At 33.0% G+C, this 22,421-nt stretch overlaps 1 protein-coding gene across 1 annotated transcript; it reads right to left on the bottom strand.

Moving 5' to 3' along the window:
- Window positions 1–7,098, bottom strand: LOC133188901 (uncharacterized). The gene is made up of 2 exons (XM_061324377.1): window positions 6,865–7,098; window positions 1–1,269 (listed from the first exon to the last, which is right to left on the bottom strand). Exon 2 carries the CDS (start codon window positions 1,247–1,249, stop codon window positions 308–310), a length of 942 nt encoding a protein of 313 aa, XP_061180361.1. The 5' UTR covers window positions 1,250–1,269; window positions 6,865–7,098; the 3' UTR covers window positions 1–307.
- Window positions 7,099–22,421: the final 15,323 nt, after the last annotated feature.

Here is a 22,421-nt window from a genome sequence, read left to right as displayed (position 1 = left end):
TTCAATTGCACAAATTTTATTTCAAATATTTTATTAGAAACAAAAATAAAGCAGGCGAGATTTGAGGCCCGTGAACCGAATTTTTATTACACAGTACCCCTGCATAAAAATGTACGAAAATGTTTATATCATGATGATAACCTGTCTGGTCTGAAAGGCTCGACTGAGTTAAAAAACAAACAAACAAACGACTCACACCTAGATTCATGAATAAACATCATACGGATTTTGGTTTTGATTATCCTTTCACCAGTTGAGGTAGAATGGCTTCATCGTGTACATACATGTACATTAATATACTGAAAACTTATAATTTCGTTGAGATCACCGGAGAGGGCGGGACTTGTGTGCCGATTAAATCCCTTCTGGAATGCCTGTGTCTTCTAATAAATTTCTTAAATATTGCTCTGAATAACACCCGAGCTTTGCTTGTGTAGATGAAGTAAATTATTGGATTGGCGGAAACATTCACAAGCCACATGATTCTAGCAATGATTAAAATGTGTGTACATTCTTTTTCGTCTTTACAAACTTTGTTGTAATTGAGTATAAAACAGATGGGAAATAGTAATGCTGATAATATATAAATGAAAACAATCACGGAGAGCATGCGCGACATTCGCCGGATATGACGATTAAGCCCGGGTATGTTGATAGCATGGTGCAACTCATGCACTTTTTGAATATGAAAAAATACCATGAAGCACACTGGTACTATTAACAAGTATCCTCGAAAACTAAGAACGACAACTTGTATGTCAATTCTAGGAATGCAAAACCGAAAGACATGATAAAGAGCACCAAACACCGCACTGAATATCCAAAGCGAAATGGACCACCTGATGATTGCACTGGTTTGTATAAGACGTGCTTTGATTGGATTTCGTATGTAAAAGTATCGAAGCCCTAGAAACAAAATCACGTGGGCCGCAGACGCATGCGTGGTCGTATATGTCAGTGCCATGAAAAATTCCCCGTACTCATTTCCTATAGGTCTGTTCACGTTTTCAACTGCAGCATGGACAATATACTGTATCAAACAAATAAAATCAGCGAAAATCAAGGTAGCCAAAACAATATATGTCGGCTTATGAAAGGTAGGATCACACACTATTTTTAAGATAGCTATTATATTTCCAAGTATCCCCAGTGTTGTCAAGAACACAACGCCAACTGCATACTCCAATTCTTCTAGCTCCAAGTATACCGGTATGATAAACTCTGGTCGACTTGCGTCCGAAATATTCATTCTTGCATTTAATCTGTTGGCTGTAATGAAATAAATCATTATTATTGTAAGAGGTATCGTAAATAATGACAAAATAGATTAATATGATCAAATATGGGATTTTTTGTGTTTCCTTCTGGATTCATTCAAAAAGGGGTAAAAGGTTGAAAGGAGGTTTTGTGTACAATTGAGTTTGCAGTTTTTGCCCTTCTCTCAGTGTCTCTACTTACCACAAGACATATCAAGATCTCGAAATGGGTTAACTTTAAGTAAGATTTTGGCAAGATCGTCCAAATAAAAGTAAAAATAATGAACACATTTTGCGGCGGATAAGCTTAAAGTCAGATCCAAGCATTTCCCCCCGTTTTCTGCATAAAATGCCACATACGACAAAAATATACAAATATTCGAACATACCAATAAAATAAGGCATCCCTTAATGTCAAGCTGACATTGGTTCTTAATTTTTTTTTAATAAATATTTGTTTTGGATAATGTTTTGGACAGATAGTTTGGATTTATTCACAAACATGTTATAAGAAAGAATGTCTACTGGAAAAATGCAAAGGACTTGGGTATGTCTTGGTCTCTGAGGGGTTGTCATGACCTCAAGCACCTATGAAGTATGTATTGGTGAAATGGCGTTTCGGGTATGGTATACGTTTCTGGGTGCTCTCTCTCTCGTTATAACTCTGACATAAATATGCATTTTATTTTAGGGGTAGGAAATGCCCACGTGGAGTATGGTAGGGGAAGCCTCGAAGGAACTTGGAAAATCCGTAATTAAGTAGATTGTAAAACACTTTGATCGACGTGTACATTTACATTGACATGTTCCCCATGGTACACAGCTTCATAAAAGAAGATAATGCTGGATTTAGGAGGATAATCAAATCATTTCGGAATATCTGAAAGGAATAAAATTGTATGATCTGCCATAACATGTTACTTAGCAACTGAAAATAATCAATAATAAGTTGGATTGTGAATAACGTGAAAATCGGAAGGTCACAGGACATACTTTTATTGTAAACCAACGTTGTATTAATATGATGAGCTAGTTCCGTTGTTAGAGAAATTGCATCTATCATACTATGTCACATCTGGCGTGATTTTACACGGTCGCTAACCAAAAACATTATTCTGCATTAAAAAAAAAACTTGTGAGTTGATGAATATGTGTATTAAAGCCCATATTTTATGTTTAAACCTGATTTAGTGAAAATACCTAGTAATTGTTTTAGTAATTTAAAAAGACCAACCCTAATTAATTTAACAAAAGTAATCATGAAAAAAAAAAATCAAAATGCATCAAAAATTCTCTTGAATAATAAACATTTTAATTAAAATCAATCAGTAAAAGATGATTGTTTAAAATGACCTGATATTATATCCACACAATTTTAGTAGAAAAACTGTACATTGATTGATAGAGTTAAGATCTGAATGAGGATAATTCTTGTATCGTATAGGGTATGGTAGGGCACCCATTTTTGTGCAAACAATAACCGACTAGAAACTGTATTCACTTTTGATTTCACAATAGTCGCTCATGAGTGCCGTAAGTTCCCCACAAAACAATTGTTCTTTTTGAACAATCCAGGAAATGTATTCTGAAAAGCGTATTCTATGTAAATACTGGTATTAGATGGCATGGATGTGATTTTTATGCCCCCGTAATCGAAGATTCGGGGTCATATAGTTTCTGCCTTGATCGTCCGTCTGTCTGTCTGTCTGTTTGTCCGCAAAAACTTTTACTTTGCCCATAACTTTTGATTGGTGGGAGCTATAGCTTTCATATTTCACATGTGTATTCCTTTTGACAAGACCGTTCTTTACCATCATATTTGACATTGACCTTGGAGTTTGACCCACTTTTGTAAAAATTTTATGAGACTTTAACCTTGCCTATAACTTTTGAACAGTTGGTGCTTGGGCTTTCAAACTTAACATGTGTATTCCTTGTGACAAGATGTTCCTAAGGATACCAACAACTTTGACCTTTTGACCTTGGACTTTGACCAACTTTAATTTTGAAAAAAAAAAACTTTAACCTTGGCATAACCTTTGAACAGTTAGCGCTAAGGTTTTCATACTTCAAATGTGTATTCCTTGTGACAAGACTATCCTTGGATATCAACATCTTTGACCCTTTGACCTTGACCCTGGAGTTTGACCTACTTTTGAAAAAAATTAACTTTGGCCATAACTTTTGAACAGTTAGTGTTAGGGTTTTCGTACTTCTCGTGCATATTCCTTGTGACAAGACCTTCCTTTAGATACCAACAACTTTGACCTTATGACCTTGGAGTTTTCCCTACTGTTGAAAAAAAACTTTAACCTTGGCCATAACTTTTGAACAGTTTGTGCTAGGGCTTTCATACTTCACATGTGTATTCCTTGTGGCAAGACGTTCCTTAGGATACCAACAACTTTACCTTTTGACCTTGATCTTGGACTTTGACCAACTTTAATTTTGAAAAAAAAACTTTAACATTGGCCATAACCTTTGAACAGTTAGCTCTAAGGTTTTCATACTTCAAAACATACTTCAGAACAATTGGTGTTAGGGTTTTCATACTTCACATGTATATTCCTTGTGACAAGACCTTCCTTTGGATACCAACAATTTTGGCATTGACCTTGACTTTGGAGTTTGACCTTTTTTTTTTTTTTTTTTTTTAAATTTTTAACCTTGACCATTACATTTGAACGTTTGGTTCTAGGGCTTTCACATTTCAGGATCATGTGTATCTCACTTGTGAGACCTTCCGTTGGGCACCATTTTACCTTGACCTTGCCCTTTTACATACTTTGAAAAAACTTTAACCTTCACCATAACTTTTCAACGGTTGGTTCTAGGGCTTTCATATTTCACAGGTATATTTCTCGAGACCAGACTTTCTTTGGGTACCAACATTTTTAATCTCTTGACCTGGAGTTTGACTTGCATTTAAAAACTTTAACCTTTGCCATAAGCTGCCACACGGGGGCATCAGTGTTTCACAAACACATCTTGTTAAATCACATCTTGTACGTGGCCAATTTTTTTTTGTTTGTGCCATCGAATTGATTTTCTTGTTTTATATTTATTTTTTCTTAATCATTTTTGGGTATTAGACATTTTCATATTTTTAAATTCAGAACGTGGGAGTCTGATTCCCTGTTTGTATGTAAAATTGTTAACACTGATACCGTCATTTGAAATAATGACATTACTCATTTCTACGAAAGTGTTCTATAGTCATTTTAAATATACGTAGCAAAAGCAGCTTCGGTTAGCCTGATGAGTATAAGAAGACATAAATGTAAATATTTAACTTAAGAATGAATAACACAAACATCTTTTCTTCCAAAATATAAATATGTTTGCTTAAATCTCTCTCTCTCTCTCTCAAAGATGCTTTTAAAATGAATTCAAGGCCATTTTATCATGAGCGACAACCGAAGAAGTGAATGAAAGTCATTTAACAGGTGTTTGAGTTGAGGGAAATTGACATTTTGAAAGTTTGTCATTGTTGATCGGCCAAATTTGTATGAAATGAGACAAATTGACCATTTAAATACGAATATTATAGTGAAGGTCGTTTATGTGTTGATTTGCTTTCAAACTGGAATACATGTAGTTAGTTATTGAAAAGTTAAATTTGATGTATACTATTAGGTCATTGCTATATCACATTTCAAACAACCTTTTCTAATCAGCGGCAGAAACACAGCTGAAGAATTGATTTATCAACAGTTTCGTATAAAAATACAACAGATTATTTTGCTTTTTTCTACCTCACAAAACGTTTCCAAATAACACCCCCATGGAATTATCAAGTCCCTATCAAGTTAACCCAATATCAATGCATCAAATATGAAGTGTTGGAGTTGCGTGATTGTGCATTAGACATGTAACCGTGGTCCAAGATGATATCATAAATGTGAAAATTATAAGCTAAGCCTTTCCCTTGGCATATCAGAAACTGACGCCATGCTTTAAATCGAATTGCTGTTCTTGCTGAGACCTTGCCACAATGTCAAATTTATTTGCAAATATCTGCTTGATAGAAGTAGTGTTTACAAATTATGGTGAATAAACAGGGATATTTTTTCTTTATTTAGCCATTATCCATCATTAATCATCACTATTATTCTCTTGCTTAACTTTAAATTGAATTCAGAACAGAAACGAACAAGACCCCAACCAGAATCTTAAAATATGGAACGTTAGAGAAGGAACATCGAGTAGCCATAATCTACATTATGTTTCTAAGTCGTTGATTGAAATTAAAACATCGATTTATCCATTTTGAACTTAAAGAAAGTAAAAAAGAACACTTTTTTTCATTGTCTATATTTTTCTCATTTGTATTTTTACTCATAACTTGTTATTGTATAAACCGCACTTTGCGCAAACATTTTTAGCCCAGTGGACAACATTGTGCTCATTAATGATAATTTCATATCATATGGAGCTTTAATTCCAACCATGTACAAAAATGGCCACTTAATGATAAATTTATAGTCTCATAAAGCAAGTAGTCTAGAGCTTCCCATAAATGTTATGAATTTCAGATCAATTGATGTCAGTTTTACATTTATGGGTAAAATGGTGCTTAATATTAATAATAATGTAATTTAATCATATCTGCGCACGAAGATAGTTGTATTTATGTCATTAAATTTGGACAACATCTGCATCTACTGTGTAATTATATTGCCCCTCCCCTCTTTTTAACCATGCTCACTTTTAACAAAACGGTCAAAATTTTGAAGTAACAAACATAATATCTTACATTTGATTAAACTCTGATAGATCTTTAAATTGAAATCCCCAAAACTAGCCTTTTCCAAAGGGAAACTTTGATATATCTCCAAAAACTTCATAGAATTACTAATAAAAGCTGCTACCTAGCAGCTGCTAGATCTCGAGAACATATTCTTACATGTAAAAAAATTATGCTAAATTTTAGGGTACCGAGGACCATGTATAATTTGCATCAAGGGTTGTATTATAATGACTCTCTTGTGTTTTTCACCTCATGTCTTTGTTTCGTTTTGAGTTTGATTGCTTTCATCTAGTTGTAATATTAATTCCATTTCTCTCTCTTATAATATCCAATATACACTGTATTTCCTGAAAGGTTTATATTTCCAAGTTAAATTTCCCACCCTCTTATTCAAAGAGTATGCTTTGATGTCGAGACTATACACTTCAGAGTTTTAAGATAATTCCAAGGATGTAAGAATTCCAAGGAATGTACTATGCAGGATAGACCTGACAAAGTGTTAAAGGATCATTAAGTTAGATTTTCTTTGCCCTGGCTCTACACTTTCATAAACGAAGATGTAAAATTCATTTAGACTTTCAAATTTCATGTGACAAAATAGGCTTTAGAGCAACTTTTTTCCAAATTGAATGCAGAAAAATTTGGAACACGTTTCGAATGGAAGTAATTATTAAATATTTCTAGTCTTGTATACATGACAGACAAACACATATTACAATAATGAAACAATAGGAATTAAAGTTATAAATTAAAGATAAATGCGGCATATGAAATATATTAAATTTAAACATGAGCTAATACATAGAGAAAAAATTCTTTTACATTAAAAGCTCATTATGTAATAAAGAATAATCTTACCTTTTTAGTCTAAATCAGACAATGCCCAGCATTGCTTCGTTCAGCAATAGAGATCAAAAATGGTGCTAGAAGCACATTTGCGCAGTCCTTTATAATTCAATCGATCACTCAATGATTTTGCTAAAGAGCAACAAATGAAAGCAGAAAAGTTTAACTGCAGCTGTAAACGCAGTCGATATTTCAGTGTCATGTCGACTAAAATTATGAAATTTAAGGCCTGAGATTTGTCCCGGATGTTTTTGAGACCATGAGTAATCGTGATGGACAATCTGTGTTGTGAAATAAACAGAAGCATAATACATCGTTAATGATTGGATGCCATATTTATTGTCCAATGTACTCCAGACGTACCTCAGACACGGATGTTCAGAATATTCTTTTCGCACTCGGATTTTAAGTTATTCGCTCAAAATCCATACCTCATAATGTACATAAACTGTTTATACCAGCTTTTTCTCAATAAATATTAGGTTAATTGATAGCCAATAATTTAAGTATGTGTTCCATTTCTACATTAAATAGGTTAGACTACCAATGATGTTTGAATGATCAGCAAACAGGTTCGGAAAGCGGGTGTTCAGATTTAGTTGTTTCAGTGACAAATAAATAAATACATAAAAAAAAAAAATAAAATAAAAGACATGGAATTACGTTTGAAGTGAAAGATTAAAAAGAAGATGAAAAACAATAGTTTCTGGTATATATTTACCCGGGTAATGTAAAAGAAAATATACAAATCAAAGAGAGAGAGAGAAAGAGAGAGAAAAAGAGAGAGAGAATATGGTCTTTTCTATGAATTTATTTTATCATGATATTTGCATTATTCACCCTTTTCTCTGTGTCAGTTATATATGAAATATTGACTTTCATTGCAGCCGATTCCTTGGAGTTTAAAAGACAATAACTTTGCATACAGAAAAGCATTGGTTCGTCTTTTATTAGTGAATATGAGACCTTATTGAAATTTATAAATAGAATTTTTGAAATCATCGTCATCATAAACCTTATTACTTTTTTGAGGATATCGTTGCCGAAGACAATATGTACATGATTAATTTTGCAATTGACAAAAATATATGCAGAAAATCAAAAATATATGCAGTGAGGGTGGATGCATATTGTCGCCGACAACGAAAAAATGTAGCGTCATCTGCATGAATCATCAGATCACCAGATCGTCAAAACAACCAATCTCAATCGGTACCATAAAAATCTGCCAAGTTGAGCACAAGTTACAATGACTGTTAAGTGGAAAATTACAAAATCAAATCCAGTTATCAAAATCCTAATGTTGAAATCCAAAATCTATTAGCCTTTGGAAATTCACTTATAAATATTGAAATCACATTTTTGTTGGGTTTATAGTACCTCTGGTTGTCGGCCCCTTTCTTTACTTAAACTTATTTTACAGGTATCTCCCTTTGATGTAGTTCCCGCATCCGAAAGAAGCTGGAGTATAAACGTGCATCTATTTTATTGTTCCCCGCTTTCTCAAAAGCGAGGAGACATAAAATCTCAATTATCTGTCAGTCAGTCAGTCTGTCTGTCAGTCTGTCACAAAAACTTTAACCTTGGCCATAACTTTTGAATGAGAATAAAATGGGCTTTCATATATCACATATACAATACCTGTGACTAGACATTTCCTAATATACTATGATTTTTGACCTTGCGTCATTAACCTTGAAGTTTGACCTTCTTTTCAAAAATTATAACAAACTTTAAACCTTGGCAATAACATCTGAATGAGAAGAGATAGGGCTTTCATATTTCACATGTACATTACCTGTAAAAAGACCTTTCTAAACATACATACTATGACTTTTTACCCCATGACCTTGACGCTTCAGCTACTTTTTAAAAAAAATTAACTTTTGTTAGAACTTTCGAATGAGAAAAGAAAGGGCTTTCATATAAGACTTGTCTTTTACCTGTGACAAGACGTTTTCAAATATGCTATGATTTTTGACCCCGTGCCCTTAACTTTCATGTTTGACCTGGTTTTCAAAAATATTAACATTGGTGATAATCTTTGAATGAGAGATGATGGGGTGTTCATATTTGACAAGTGCCCTACCTGCATCAAAAACTTTCCGATTGTGATATGATATTTGACCCCAGAGCCTTGACCTAGAAGTCTGACCTAATTTTCAAAAATGAATTAACATTCATTTGATAATAAATTTTGAATGAGAGAAGATAGGGATTTCATATTTTTACAGGCACATTAACTATGACAACACTTTTTAGAAAGATATATGATTTTTGACTTCATGACCTTAACCTAAAATTTTGACTTACATGTACTATCAAAAATTTTGAATCAAGCCATAGTTTTTGCACCAGAAGAGATAAGGCGCTCCACTCGGCAAACCTCGGCCGAATCGTACCTCATCTAACCTCGTCTGTATCACGTTAACCTCCATTGAACCGGAGCTACTTTACACACAATATGGCTGCGCCCTATAATTACACGTGCACAATGTGCTGAATTCGATTCGTTAACAAACATGTGATTATGTAAAGATACTAAGTGCTTGTTTCTTGGTAAGTGTTATTCTTAGTGTTACCTAAATGCTTTTGAAAATTTTTATCGTAAGTCAGATGCATGTTTATAATCGTTCTCAAAGCGTTACGTTTTCCCTAAGCGGTAACAGGCAGTCTTATCACAAATGTTAAGCGGAGACGCATATCAAGTTTCCTCGTACAGCCGAGGTTTGATGAAGGTGACGGAATCAGCCGAGGTTTGCCGAGTGAAGGCTTTCATATTTTTTTTTTCACATGTGCATTACTTGTGACAAAATCGTTCGAGTTGTATGATGGTACTTGTCTTCATGACCTTGATCTTAAAGTTTGATGCAGCTTTGAGAAGCTTTAGTCTTTGCCATTACTGTTATTAATTTGCTAAGTTATGTTTTTTTGTATGATGCAAAGACAAAACAGGAAACCACAATCAAGACAGTTACAATATGCTATTTCTACCGTTTCACGCGAGCGACAGACTCAAGTGGATATTTTATTTTGTGTCTACCCTATAACCTTCAGTTAATGAGTGGTACATGTAGGCAATAACCTTTGTGACCATATGAGAAGGAGTAGTGCTGCTGTCACCAAGGTTTTGTTGCATTGATTGGTTCACTGAACTTGCAGGTGAAATGATTGTAACACTCAAACTTGATTCGAACAGCACTTATTTCCATTTTTTTGGAAAATGCAATCACATGGGTATATTTACACACAAGCATTGATGGCATTTGCTGTGTATTCAATGATTGATTGAACTGATTTGATGTTGCCTTTATGTAATTTGGATGATCGGTGCTTTGCGAGGTTGTACATTATACACTAACCACCGTTCACAAATTTACTCGTCCACATAAACCGTTGCACATTTGCTGTTCATTATAATGATGATTTTCTTGTATTCATGTGTTTGTGGTACATTTACAATTTAGAAAAAAAAAAAAAACCCGCAAAAGCATCCTCATATTGGGTCATCTTAGCTTTTTGATTTTTTGTTGCATTAGGGTGGCACTGTAGTACCGTCGGTATATCTCGTCCAGTTGCGTCAACATAGTATAAATGGCAATTATTTCATTGTATAACCTTTAATATCATTTACAGACACCAAAGATAACAGAATAATACAAAGTAATGATTTTATCAACATGTATGTCAAAAAAGAAAAGAAAACAAGTGAAAGGAAATACAAGAGGCGATAGCAATTACTATTCACGTAAAATGACGTGTTTTATAACAAACAAGCGTCCTCCTTCTGATTTCCTGCTGTCTGGAAATTTGTCATCCCATCATCTTGTTACATGTCACGTAAGTTCTTAACCTAACTCTGATGCTGTCCTATCGTAATAGAGCTAAGAACTAGTGCAGATGAGTGCATTTTGGTCAAAGTGAAAAGCAAATGCAAAGATGAATCAAAATTTACACATTAACGATAATTGCTACGTAAAAATAAATCTGTGACGTCACTTCTGACCATATGGTTCATCATTTTGCAGGAACAATGAGATCCCTCCACGATTCAACGTGCTTCATTTTTTGTGAAGTTCTGAGAAGCCGTATTCTTTGTCGTAACTTTTATTTATTCAAAAATTTATATCTCTTGTATGATGGACATATAAGACAGGGCACACAAGCAAGAAGTTACAATATGCCACAAATAAATGCATCCCGACTGCTAAGACACTGAAAGAGGGAGACCATATTTCTTTGAATTTGTTTTGTTTTTTTTCAGGAATACAGAGTGAAAAGCAATGAGATCCCTTGGCCACACAACATTCTTACTTTGTTTTAGAATAATCATGTTTTCTAACTGTTGAATGTACAAAGTAATTTGTCAAAAACAAAGTACTAATCATTAAGTATAGAATTTTTAGAATTTGTTAGAATTTTTATTGGAATTACTCAGTTGGTCGAGCATCGATCGGAAGGTCATGTGTTCGATTCATGGCCGCTACAGACCTAAGTCGACAAAAAATAGGTAGAAACTGTTCTTTCGCCAAGCGCTCGGAACTTTGAAGTGAAAGTTGCGGGTCCTTCGAATGAGACCTTAAAAATCAAGGCCTCGTGTCACAGTACGCTTTGGCATGATATAGAACCCTCTCTGCTCATTGGTCAAGAGTGTCGAGTAAAGTTCTCGTTTGGGACTTAAAACAACATAAAATTAATCAATCAATCAACTTCTATTTTTAAGTCTTATTAATCATGACACTCCTACAAAATGTATTCTCAATAACTCAAACGAGATTTACAGGATTTTATAACAATAATCTGGCTGATTTAAACTTATCTATCATTATACATATATTTCTTTATCATTCATCTTAGACCTTGCCTGAAACTCGTTTACTTTTGTTAACTCCAATATTGTGTACCGATGAAGTTATTTAGAAGCGTTATAATGGAGGCAGTTTTGTGAGGTGAAAAGATTTGATAGAATGGAATGCTTAAAATGAAAAGGAGCAGATTTTAATTTATTCATTTCTAAATACAAACCATTTTAACGGTCTTAAAAACCATTTTTACTAAAAAATTACCTTTTACCGTGTATTTACATTGACATGAAACGCTTTTATGTAACTTTTAAATCGAACATCCTTCATTTTTCTTAATAAAACTAAATTTTGTTGAATAAAATATAAAGCTATTCTAAATCTTAGTAGAATCCTGTGTACTGCACGAAAAATGTAAGATCTTTGGAAGTGTGTTCTGTACGTACTCTAAAGACTATTTTATCTGGAATCATCGTTTCCTCAAGTGAACTCGGTCACTTGGTCTCCTTCATCAACGTCATGATTAAACGTGTCCTATGAATGTCAAACAGTCATTAGAGGACGAGCTCTAACTATGCAGACAATGTTTGACCAGTAATCAATGCGCAACAGTTCAACACTCCCGCTAACGAATGGAAGCCGTTAACAGATCGTTAAGTGAACATGCCAACAGTAATCGGAAATCATCAGGTTTCTTGATAAATCATTGTGCAATCATGCTTCATGATTGCGTAATAATTCTTAATTATGGTGATTTTAATTACAAAAACGTGACGCTTTGAAGTTATATTTACTTTTTCACTCCCACAAAGAAATTTATTGCTAAACTTATTACGTAGTTAATTATACTTAAAGGGTGGACTGGGTATAATTGTGTATGGTGTCTGTGCTGACATTATCATGGCATTTACCAAATACAATGTATAAATATTTGAATAAAATACTGCTACATAAAGATGCCTGCATTTTTTAAAATATTTTCGACGTCCTTTGGAAGTAAGATGCCATAATTGTCTACATCATTGACATTCTCAAATACACTTTTGAACCTAAGTCAACAAGTAGCTGCAAGTAGCTTCAAACTGCCTCATTATGCTGTAACCATAATGCGTTAGTTTTATATTCGCTTATAACTCGTTCTGTCGCCCGCGTGGCGCAGTGGTTAGAGCGTTCGCTCTAGAGTCGCGGAGTAAGGAGTTGATCCTTACGTCGCGGGTTCGAATCCCACTGTGGGACGTGGAGACCGGTCCTTCGGATGAGACCGTATAAACCGATCAGGTCCCGTGTCGCAGCAGGTGCTGGCACGGAAAAGATCCCTCACTGCTCAATGGCCCTAAGTGCCGAGTACAGGTCAAAATTTGTAGCTCTCCACCGGCAAGTGGTGGCGTCTCCATATGAGTGAAAAATTCTCGAGAGGGACGTTAAACAATAAACAAACAAACAAAAATAACTCGTTCTTTCCCCCTAACAGTGAAATCAGAGCAGACTGTAATGTCTAGTTGATTGGTTGTCTGTTTGAATGTTTGTCCATCAGTCTTTCTTAGAGGTTTTTGAGGGGATTTTTAGACGTTTGCTGATATTGAGATGATTTATTCACAGGTACCTACTAGATGAGTTGAAAAATCAAATTTCCTCCATGTCGTCTCGCTCTGATGATTTTTGAAGGAATTGTTATGTTCATTCTTTTTTATGCCATTTTTTTATACCCCCCGCAAACGAAGTTTGGGGGGTATATAGGAATTACCTTGTCCGTCTGTCCGTCCGTCCGTCTGTCTGTCTGTCTGTGCAAACGTGTCCGGTCCATATCTTTCTTACAGAGGAACATTAGAATCTCATACTTCACATAAAGAATGTTCATGACCTGAGGGTGTGTCTTGAGCTTGACCCAAGGTCATTTGGGCAAGTTCAAGGTCACTGAAAGAAAAGATCATAATTCGAGTCCGGTCCATATCTTCTTATGAATAAACTTGGTGAGTTCCCATTTTACACAAGGATTGCTTATGACCTGAGGGTGTGATATGACTATGATCCAAGGTCATAGTGGCAGTTCAAGGTCACTGAAGGAAAAAGTTCATAATTCGTGTCCGGTCCATATCTTCTTATGCAAAAACTTGGAGAGTTCCGATTTTACACAAAGATTGCTTATGACCCGAGGGTGTGTCATGACTTTGACCGAAGATCATTTGGGCAAGTTCAAGGTCACTGAAAGAAAAACTTAATAATTCGTGTCCGGTCCATATCTTTCTTATGGATAAACTTGATGAGTTTCCATTTTACACAAAGCTTGCTTATGACCTGATGGTGTGTCATGACCTTGAACCAAGGTCATTTGGGCAAGTTCAAGGTCACTGACAGAAAAAGTTCATAATTCATGTCCGGTCTGTGTCTTTCTTATGGAGAATAATGTTGGGATGTTGGGAGTTTCCACTTCACTCAAAGATTGCTTATGAACTGAGGGTGTGTCATGATCTTGACCTAAAGTAACTGTAGAATAAATGGATAAATAATGCATCCATACTTTCCAACAGAGGAATACTTGAAAAATTGTTAGTTATTTTTTCAACGTAATAAAAAAATGTTATTATAAGTATTAATGTTTAATTAGGCTGCGCCTTAGTTTCAATCATTAAAAAAAATTAATGAGCAATTACGAGTAAATTTTCACTCTAAATGTTTAACCAAATTGTGAACACTTCTTACATCCGCCAAATACTAGTATTAGTGACTTGGCACCTTCTCTGAAAACCCTGCGGGGGTATTTATCCCTTTTGGACAGTTCTAGTTTAATATTACAAATTACGGAAATGTTTTTGAGTTCATTATGGTTGATGAATGCGGATTAATACATCTAATCTCAAAAGTAGTTTAACAGTACCATTTATTAGTGTGTTCATTTGCCTGTATTACACAACAGGAATAAGATTGCTTTAAATCTTTTACCATCTTGACTGGTTTTTGAGACTTACACTTGAAGAGGGTTATAAATATAGCAGAAGATTTTCGTATGTGAGTCTACACATAAGATGAATTACAAATTAGAGCTGCATATAATTTTGCGTCGGTACACGATATTGTACGGTAATTTGACTCATCTTCTTCTAAACATATCCGTTAATGATTTTTTTTTCTGCCTTAATTTGTAGATCTTGAATACACATGCCGGTATGGGAACCCAGAATCACTTTTGCAATGCTCTCAAAAAGTTTGTCTTATTGTGTAAAATTTATTGCAGCCCGGAGGACCGGGCTGCTCTATACATATAAGTTTAAGTGTTGGTATATGGGGATTGAGGTGGGAGAAGTTATTCAGAATTAAAGGTTTTCTAAACATTAAAAAGATTGTTAATCAGAATGTTCTTTCCCTTTATAAATTACGAGATACACAATATATTTACTTCCATAAAGTGAATCTGTAAAAATATATATGTTTTTCATATTTAATATATAAAGTTGCTTATCATTTACTATCGAAAAAACGACAGGTCCCTTTTTTTAGAACATCGAATTTTACTTATCGCATAAAAACGTAAAAAAGTACTTTACACAGTTTGTGTTTTATATTCTTTAAGTGAACGACATTTTTGAAAATAGGTGATGCATGTGTCTGGTTTCAAATTATATTTTATGCAGCCAACAATTACTTGAGGAATTGATAAAGTTTAAAAGGGTATCGTTTTTGTTCGATTTTCATCCGACTATAAGTTTTCAAAATATTCTCGACTATCGTCTCCATCATTTAGACGCATGCCTTTTTCACACATATCGAAGCGGTGTGATGATAAGGACTCATTTCCATTGTTTACTTTATTTATTTCCCGGGCGACAATTGATGGTTAATGTTTTCTTGTTATAGATTTACAGACCTTTTTATTTTCCGTACGTATATCCTAGTTTTTTAAAAAAAAAACATTAACTTTATAAAGTTGGTAAATTTTAGGAGGACCTTTATAATTTTAATTATGTACACTCAATACTTTTACATGGAAGTACGTCCCAGATATTGCGCATCTTCAATTTCAGTTTCGTTAACTTTGGTATATTGGTATATACTTTTATATATTCTTAGTATACTCTACATCTGAAACCTGCAGATAGTCAAGAAATATGTCCTTCAATCCTCACAAAAAATACACAGAATATTCAATTTTTTGTGGTTGAATATGGAATTTATTTCACGAGTTGAACAGGATTTTTTGATACTTTCACGAGTGCGACAAATTTTCTGTTAATTATATTTTCTATGATTATCCATTGCCTCAGTGTTTTATTATTTCTGTTTTTTATATTTTCTTTGATTTTCCTTTTGCTCCGTCTTTTCTTGACGGTGCCTTAGACTGTGACGTCATAGTTGAACGGTTGGGACGTCGTAGTTTAGCAGTTGTGAAATTGAAAACATTGTAACATGCATTGTAGCAACATATCTGAGAAGAAATTGGCAGCTTTAGTCTCTACAAAGATAGTTAAGCTACTACATCTTATTACAGGCCGGAAATTAATTTATTTACTTGCTTTGATATCCTTTCACACTGTGACAGAATATCATTTTGGTATCCTTTCCCAGTGTGAGAGAATATTACTTTACTCAATAAAACAAATCACATTATTTCTTCTGTTGAAAATGTAATGAAAGGTTTGTACTTCAACTTTGTAGATCGAAGACATGCATAAATAAGGGTATTCTTTTATAGAACAAGGTTCACCTATGGCATTTTTGGCCCCGTGAATTTCTGAAAAAGTGAAACTGCTTAGATTTAGTTAAAAATGCATTAAATATTACTTAAACCATTGATAACTTCGTATCTATAGGAAATGAAGTAATTTTCTGGCTAGTCAATGCATTATGACGTCATATATTACGTCATTTTTCACATATTACGAAAACTCTACTATTTCGTATAGTGCGCAACCTCTGATCTAAAATATGCAATTATTAAATGACAAAACTCTTTCTGAGGACTACAAAACATTTCTTATTTTTGGGATCAAGGAGTGTGCTCATATTATTTTTCTTGGCTGAAAGTCCTCAAATTAACCTGATTTCTGTAAAATTCAAAAACATTGCAACTTAATAAAGCCTGTTTTCCAATACCTAGATTTTCAGGAATTTTTAAAAATAGAAATGTTTGAAATGGAACACAGTAAATAAGTATATCTACAGTGCCATTTTAAGCACAAAGTGAACCTATATGTAGCTCTTACGTTTCAAACTTAAAAAAAGGTTTGGGATTTTATATTTAAAGTTATTGGTTGAATGCTTCTTTATATAAAAGAAAGTTGTCATAATTAATTTGTTCATAAATTTCAAAAGTAATCTTTATTTAAATGATGAATCTATTTGGAATATTTTAAAGATAAAATTATAAGTATTTTGAACTTTATACGACTTCATTAATTTTAATTTCAGTTATTTTTGTCCTATTGCATTGCCTTTTTTTCTGTGATAGTGAGCATTCCTCTGCAACTTCTGAACGGAATAAAATGTATTTCAATAAAAGATACACCGAATTCAAGAGCAAGTGTTTATGCTTCATCTCAATTCTACATAACAAACAAGATCTGGCAGGGAAAATCATCAGGATCCCATAATTTACGCTTTTTTACATTTTACAATATCATAATTTTATTGTTAATTAAAAATCTATTGTAAAAATCTTTTTAAAGCAACTTAATCTAAACATTGAGAGGAAATTGAATGTTTGCTAAGAATTCGAAGCTTTACAGTGCGTAATAATGGAATTAAATTAAAAAAAAACTACTACGTAATAAGAGAAAATTATAGAGAGAGAGAGAGAGAGAGAGAGAACTTGGGAAATTGATATCTCCATTTTGTTCTTTCCAATCTCATTGATTATACTTATGAAATCTTTTTGAAAGGTTGAAGCTAACTTTGATTTAATGAATTCGTTCCATGATTTTCACGTCTTTATTATTTATACATTTTATTCCAGATTCCAGGATCATTTCTCTGAATACTAAGACAATATTAATGTGGATCGCTGTTTATGCTTCATTTTAATGGTATAGGGTGAGAGACAACATTGCAAATATGAAATCCATATTGTTTGCTCAAGCCCTCCCCATTTTTTTTAAGTGTCAGGTCATCAGTGAGTAACGACCATGCTTCCCCTCTCACTGATGAGAGTTACATGTATAACTTAGTAAGAATTAACTAGTATACTCAGTAATATTGTTTCCTTTTTTTGTTAAATATATTATTTCAAACAAGGAATCATTGCTTCAGATTGAAAGATTAAAGCATTTGTTAAAATAATACCCTTTGTAAGATAGATATCAAAGAAATTGGAGGGGACAGCAAATTCACTTTAAATTTTTAAAATTTTTAGTCCTTAGTAATTTTCCATTATATGTTCCTATTGAATGTCTGCTACAAAGCGTCTAAAAAACTCTTTGTTCAAGACATTCTTATCAAAAATGTTTTAAATAAAGAAAATACCATCAAATATAGGCTTAAGCCTTACCAAAGTTAAAAAAAAACCCTTTGTTTGCGATAACTAGCTTACACTTATATGTAATAGACAAGCTGCACAAATGTTTGAAGGACACTTTGAGAGCAAAGGGTTGTCTATCTTTGAGTTCTATTGCTTAAAGAAAAAAAGTGAAAAATGAAAAGTTGATTCCAATTAAATAAAAGATAAAATGTTTATCTTTATTTGAATTTCCATTACTTATCGAAAAAGACTGTTTTGAGAGTCATGTAATCACGTAATATGAGTGTGATATATATCTTCTACTCGCCAGTAAAAAAAAATTATGCAAACTTTTGAATTTTGATTTAAAATCCAACATTGTATCTCTCCATTAGATTAGCGAGCCGATTGGATAAAGAATTCAAGAGTAATGGTTCTCATCGATTTTGGGACAGTTCTAAGTGGGTTTTTTTTTTTTTTTTTTTTTTTTTTTTTTTTTTTTTTTTATGAAAACAGAATGATGCATTCATTTTGATCGACAGCTGAAAGAAAAGTTTTGCATTTGTCAGTATTTTTCAGCGCGCTAATCAAACGTATTTCGATCACTATTTTAAAGGTTATTTACAAAGCTGTCAAGGACTGGAAAAACCATCAGCTGACTGGGTTTATTAAACTGAACAGGGGAAGGATGATATATGTGTCTGAGAAATTAGAGTAGGAGAATAACAAGTTAAACTTTGAGGAAAATATGATTGATAACTCTTATTTCCCGTGGTGAGAAAACGATAACCGTGAGAAGTGCTGAGTTTACTGTTTTATGACAACGGTTATGAGTTTACAGTTTAATGATAAAGATTATGAGCTAGTTTGCTGTTTAATGACAAAGGTTATGAATACCGGTGAATTGAAACAATATAATTTTAAGCTATGGCCATAATGACAATTAGTAGATTTCACACAATGCAGTTAAATGTAAAACTGAAAGCATGGAACATGACTGATAAAAAAGAAATTTGTAAGTTGAAGTCGCTTGGCCCGATTGTTATGGTAAACAATGGTTACTTGGTATTTTCATACACATAGAATTACGTATTATATGCATACATGTACATTTATTGTGTAAGAAAAAAATATGAGCCTCAATAGGACAAAGCGACTTTAATCTACAATAGGGTTAAGAATGTGGATGGGACAATCTGTATATTCATGTTAGATAAACGTACAATATTTAAAAATAAATAAATAGAAATAAAAAAATAAATAATAAATAAATAAATAGTAAATAAATAAATAAAAATTCTAAAAGAAATTATAAGCTTAAGATTAAATACAAGTAAGTAGTTATTTAGAGAAAAATCATCATTTGACTTAGTTACACTAAAGGCACTTATTTTAGACTTATGAAGGTTCTTAAAAATACCAGTCCTACTTTTGAACCTACGTACGTCGGATATCAACCGGTAGGACACTTGTTCACACCAGTTCATTAGAGTGTCACACACACTCCACTGGACCAAGGAAAATTTATGATACATGTGAATTTTCTAATTATTATAGACTGCTTTTACGTTCAATTTTTCTAAACCACATGCAATCAGTAAGTTACCGACTATTTTACCTGATAAATGTGTCATGTTGTAAATTTTGAATTTACCGATTGGCAGTAAATACAAAATTTACAACATGGCAACTTTTACTGTCATCCGGTAAATTTAAAATTTACAACATTGACAAATGGAAAGAAGAATAAAATTACATGTACTGGTTCTATTCCTTTGAATATCTGTATGGTTTTGAGTTGAATCTTAACTTATCATAATGTATATGTTTAAATTTAAAAATAAACTTTTCGTGTTGCATTAATAACCATGTAGGTAAGTGATACATATCAGATTTGAAAGTGTGTCAAAATTAAAATGTTTTACTTTTACAAGGCACAAACATTTCGTTGAGAAATGTGTTCTCAGAAATTATTGAGAATGTTTTCATGATTCATTTATCTAAAATGTTGGATAAATATCAAATAATATAATTCGTTGACATTATTTTATTTAATGACAATATCCATTACTTTCTAATGATAAATGAAGTTTACATGAATAGTCTCCCACTTACGTAATTTACTTCCTGTAGTTTGCTATTGAAAATAGAAAACCCATTTATTAAGTTATGTATAAGTTATTTAAGTTATGTATAAGTTATTTAAGTTATGTATAAGTAAGGGATTGATAAATCTCGTGAATTTCTAAAACACCGAGGTATTTGGTTGTGTACTCTGTTTTGTGTATTGTGTGGTACAAAATATTAAAAAATGAAGAGGAAATCAGGAAAGGAAAAGAGCTTAAAGGCCTGGTAAATTAAGATTAACAGATTAAAGAATTTCTGGATATTTGCTCAGTAAGGACAACACTAAGGATAGAAAGATGGGGTTTCATTCCTAGCTCAACCAGCTCTTTCCCTCTGCCGAATTCCTTTCCCATGTGAATCAATAGAAGACAGTAGAATACTCAGTGCTTCAGTATCACTGGTTTTGCAATTCTTTGATAATAAACATGTACAATGGGCCTTTTTCCCAAAAGCACTCAAGTTGATCATTAGCAATCGACCAGAAGTATGAACAAAAAACAGTGTTATTCACGAAAACTGCACATAGAATAAGAAAGTAAAAAGTATTATCATTCGATATAGAACTGATTTCAAAAAATAAATATTTTAAAAATATTTTTGAAAAGAAATTTCACGAAAAAATTCTAAATAATTTCTGAAAACATTATATATATAGATGAATTATTTAGCCTGGTAATATAGATAAAAATAATATAGATAATCCTTTTCCTGCAAACTGGAGTGGTGGCCTTGTTGGGCTTCATATCCCCCGTCTAAAGGATGATTGAATTTTTATTTTTTGGTTTCACTTTTTTGTATAAGTATTTTGGTATCTGTATTTTCTTTCAAGAAGTATATTGAACACCAACCATTGAAGACTTGTCATGCCAACACCCGTACTTCTAAATAAATCATTTTTGAAGAATTTTAGGCAATACAGGATATGCATAAAACTGTCATCTGCTTGACTGGACACCTCAATATATCTTGTAAAGGTAAATGCAATAATCACTGCACAAACGGTTGTCATACTTGCCCCAGTTCTGGTTTATCAGATTTGGTCATTTTGTATCAAAACAATGTCATACTGTACAAAATGAAACTGAAATATGTCCTATAAAGGATTTTTATCAGAGTAAGTTTGGGTTGACCAACATATTCTTGGTTTTTTTTCTTAATTCAGCTCTCCAGATAGATGATGGTTAGTTACAAAAAGACCCACTGCCTTAAAAAGAGGAAAATCACTTTTCTGATGATCAAAATTTACCATACAAAACCTTTGATCGACAGAGATTTTATTGTTTTTACAATGATTTATTCTAACATAAAAACACAAATTTATCTCTTTGTAACCACTTCTGAAGGATGGACTTCGCCATTCCATCATTTTAGAGCTTGAGTGATATACAAACAATTAGGGCTTTTTCAAAAATATTTACCCTCTTTAGCAAAAATCTTAAACAGTAAACTGACCAACATCTATCAGGCCGAATTATTCTTGAGCATTTCTTGGCTTCGTATTTTTTTCTTCAGCTTTTTTTTTTTTACCGATATTTGCCCAACCATAGATATGAAAGACAGCTTGTATCAGACGCTCGGCTGTCTCCGTAAACTCTGACTCTGCTGGTCGAAGTTTACGGAGACAGCTGAAAAGATTGTAAAACATGGATTTCAACAACATATTTGGAGAAACTTTAACAGTTCTAGTCTCTGTCAGGATGGTATCTTATAATAGGCCAGAGTGTATTTTTTACAACTGTTACATTCTTCGCGAAGAAAAGGAACATCGAGAGTTTTGCCGCACTTCTGATATCCTCTCACACTGTGACAGAATATCACTTTGGTATTCTTTTACACTGTGACAGAATATATCTTTTATTCAATAAATAAATACAGTATTATACTGTTGAAAATGTAATAAATCTTTAAATTAAAATATAAACTTTCAATATTTACGTTTTATCGAACAGTTCTCTCTATTCTTATTTTTAAATTAAAAAGGTAACTGATTTCATTTCAGAATATTTTGCGTTTCCGTCATAATCAGATCTTTAAGTTGTGTCTTTAAGTATGTTTTCAGATCTTTAAGAAATATGATTAAAATAAAAATAGTATAAATTGTCATTTTCCTCCGAACTAGAGTACACTGTGTAGAAACGGACTTGGGTAAAGTGCGTTTCCCTAGTCCAAGATGGCGACAGGCAAGTACGCTTCGATTATTTTGCACTCAGTCT

This window comes from Saccostrea echinata, unplaced genomic scaffold (assembly GCF_033153115.1).
Source record: "Saccostrea echinata isolate AGI-Se365-2 ecotype Australia unplaced genomic scaffold, CSIRO_AGI_Sech_v1 ptg000016l, whole genome shotgun sequence".
In the NCBI taxonomy this organism is placed as follows: Eukaryota; Metazoa; Mollusca; class Bivalvia; order Ostreida; family Ostreidae; genus Saccostrea; species Saccostrea echinata.
This window is presented reverse-complemented; position numbering and strand designations above follow the sequence as displayed.

Excerpts from the sequence above, each read along its gene's own strand:
- LOC133188901 (XM_061324377.1), bottom strand. The coding sequence starts at position 1,249 with ATGAATATTTCGGACGCAAGTCGACCAGAGTTTATCATACCGGTATAC.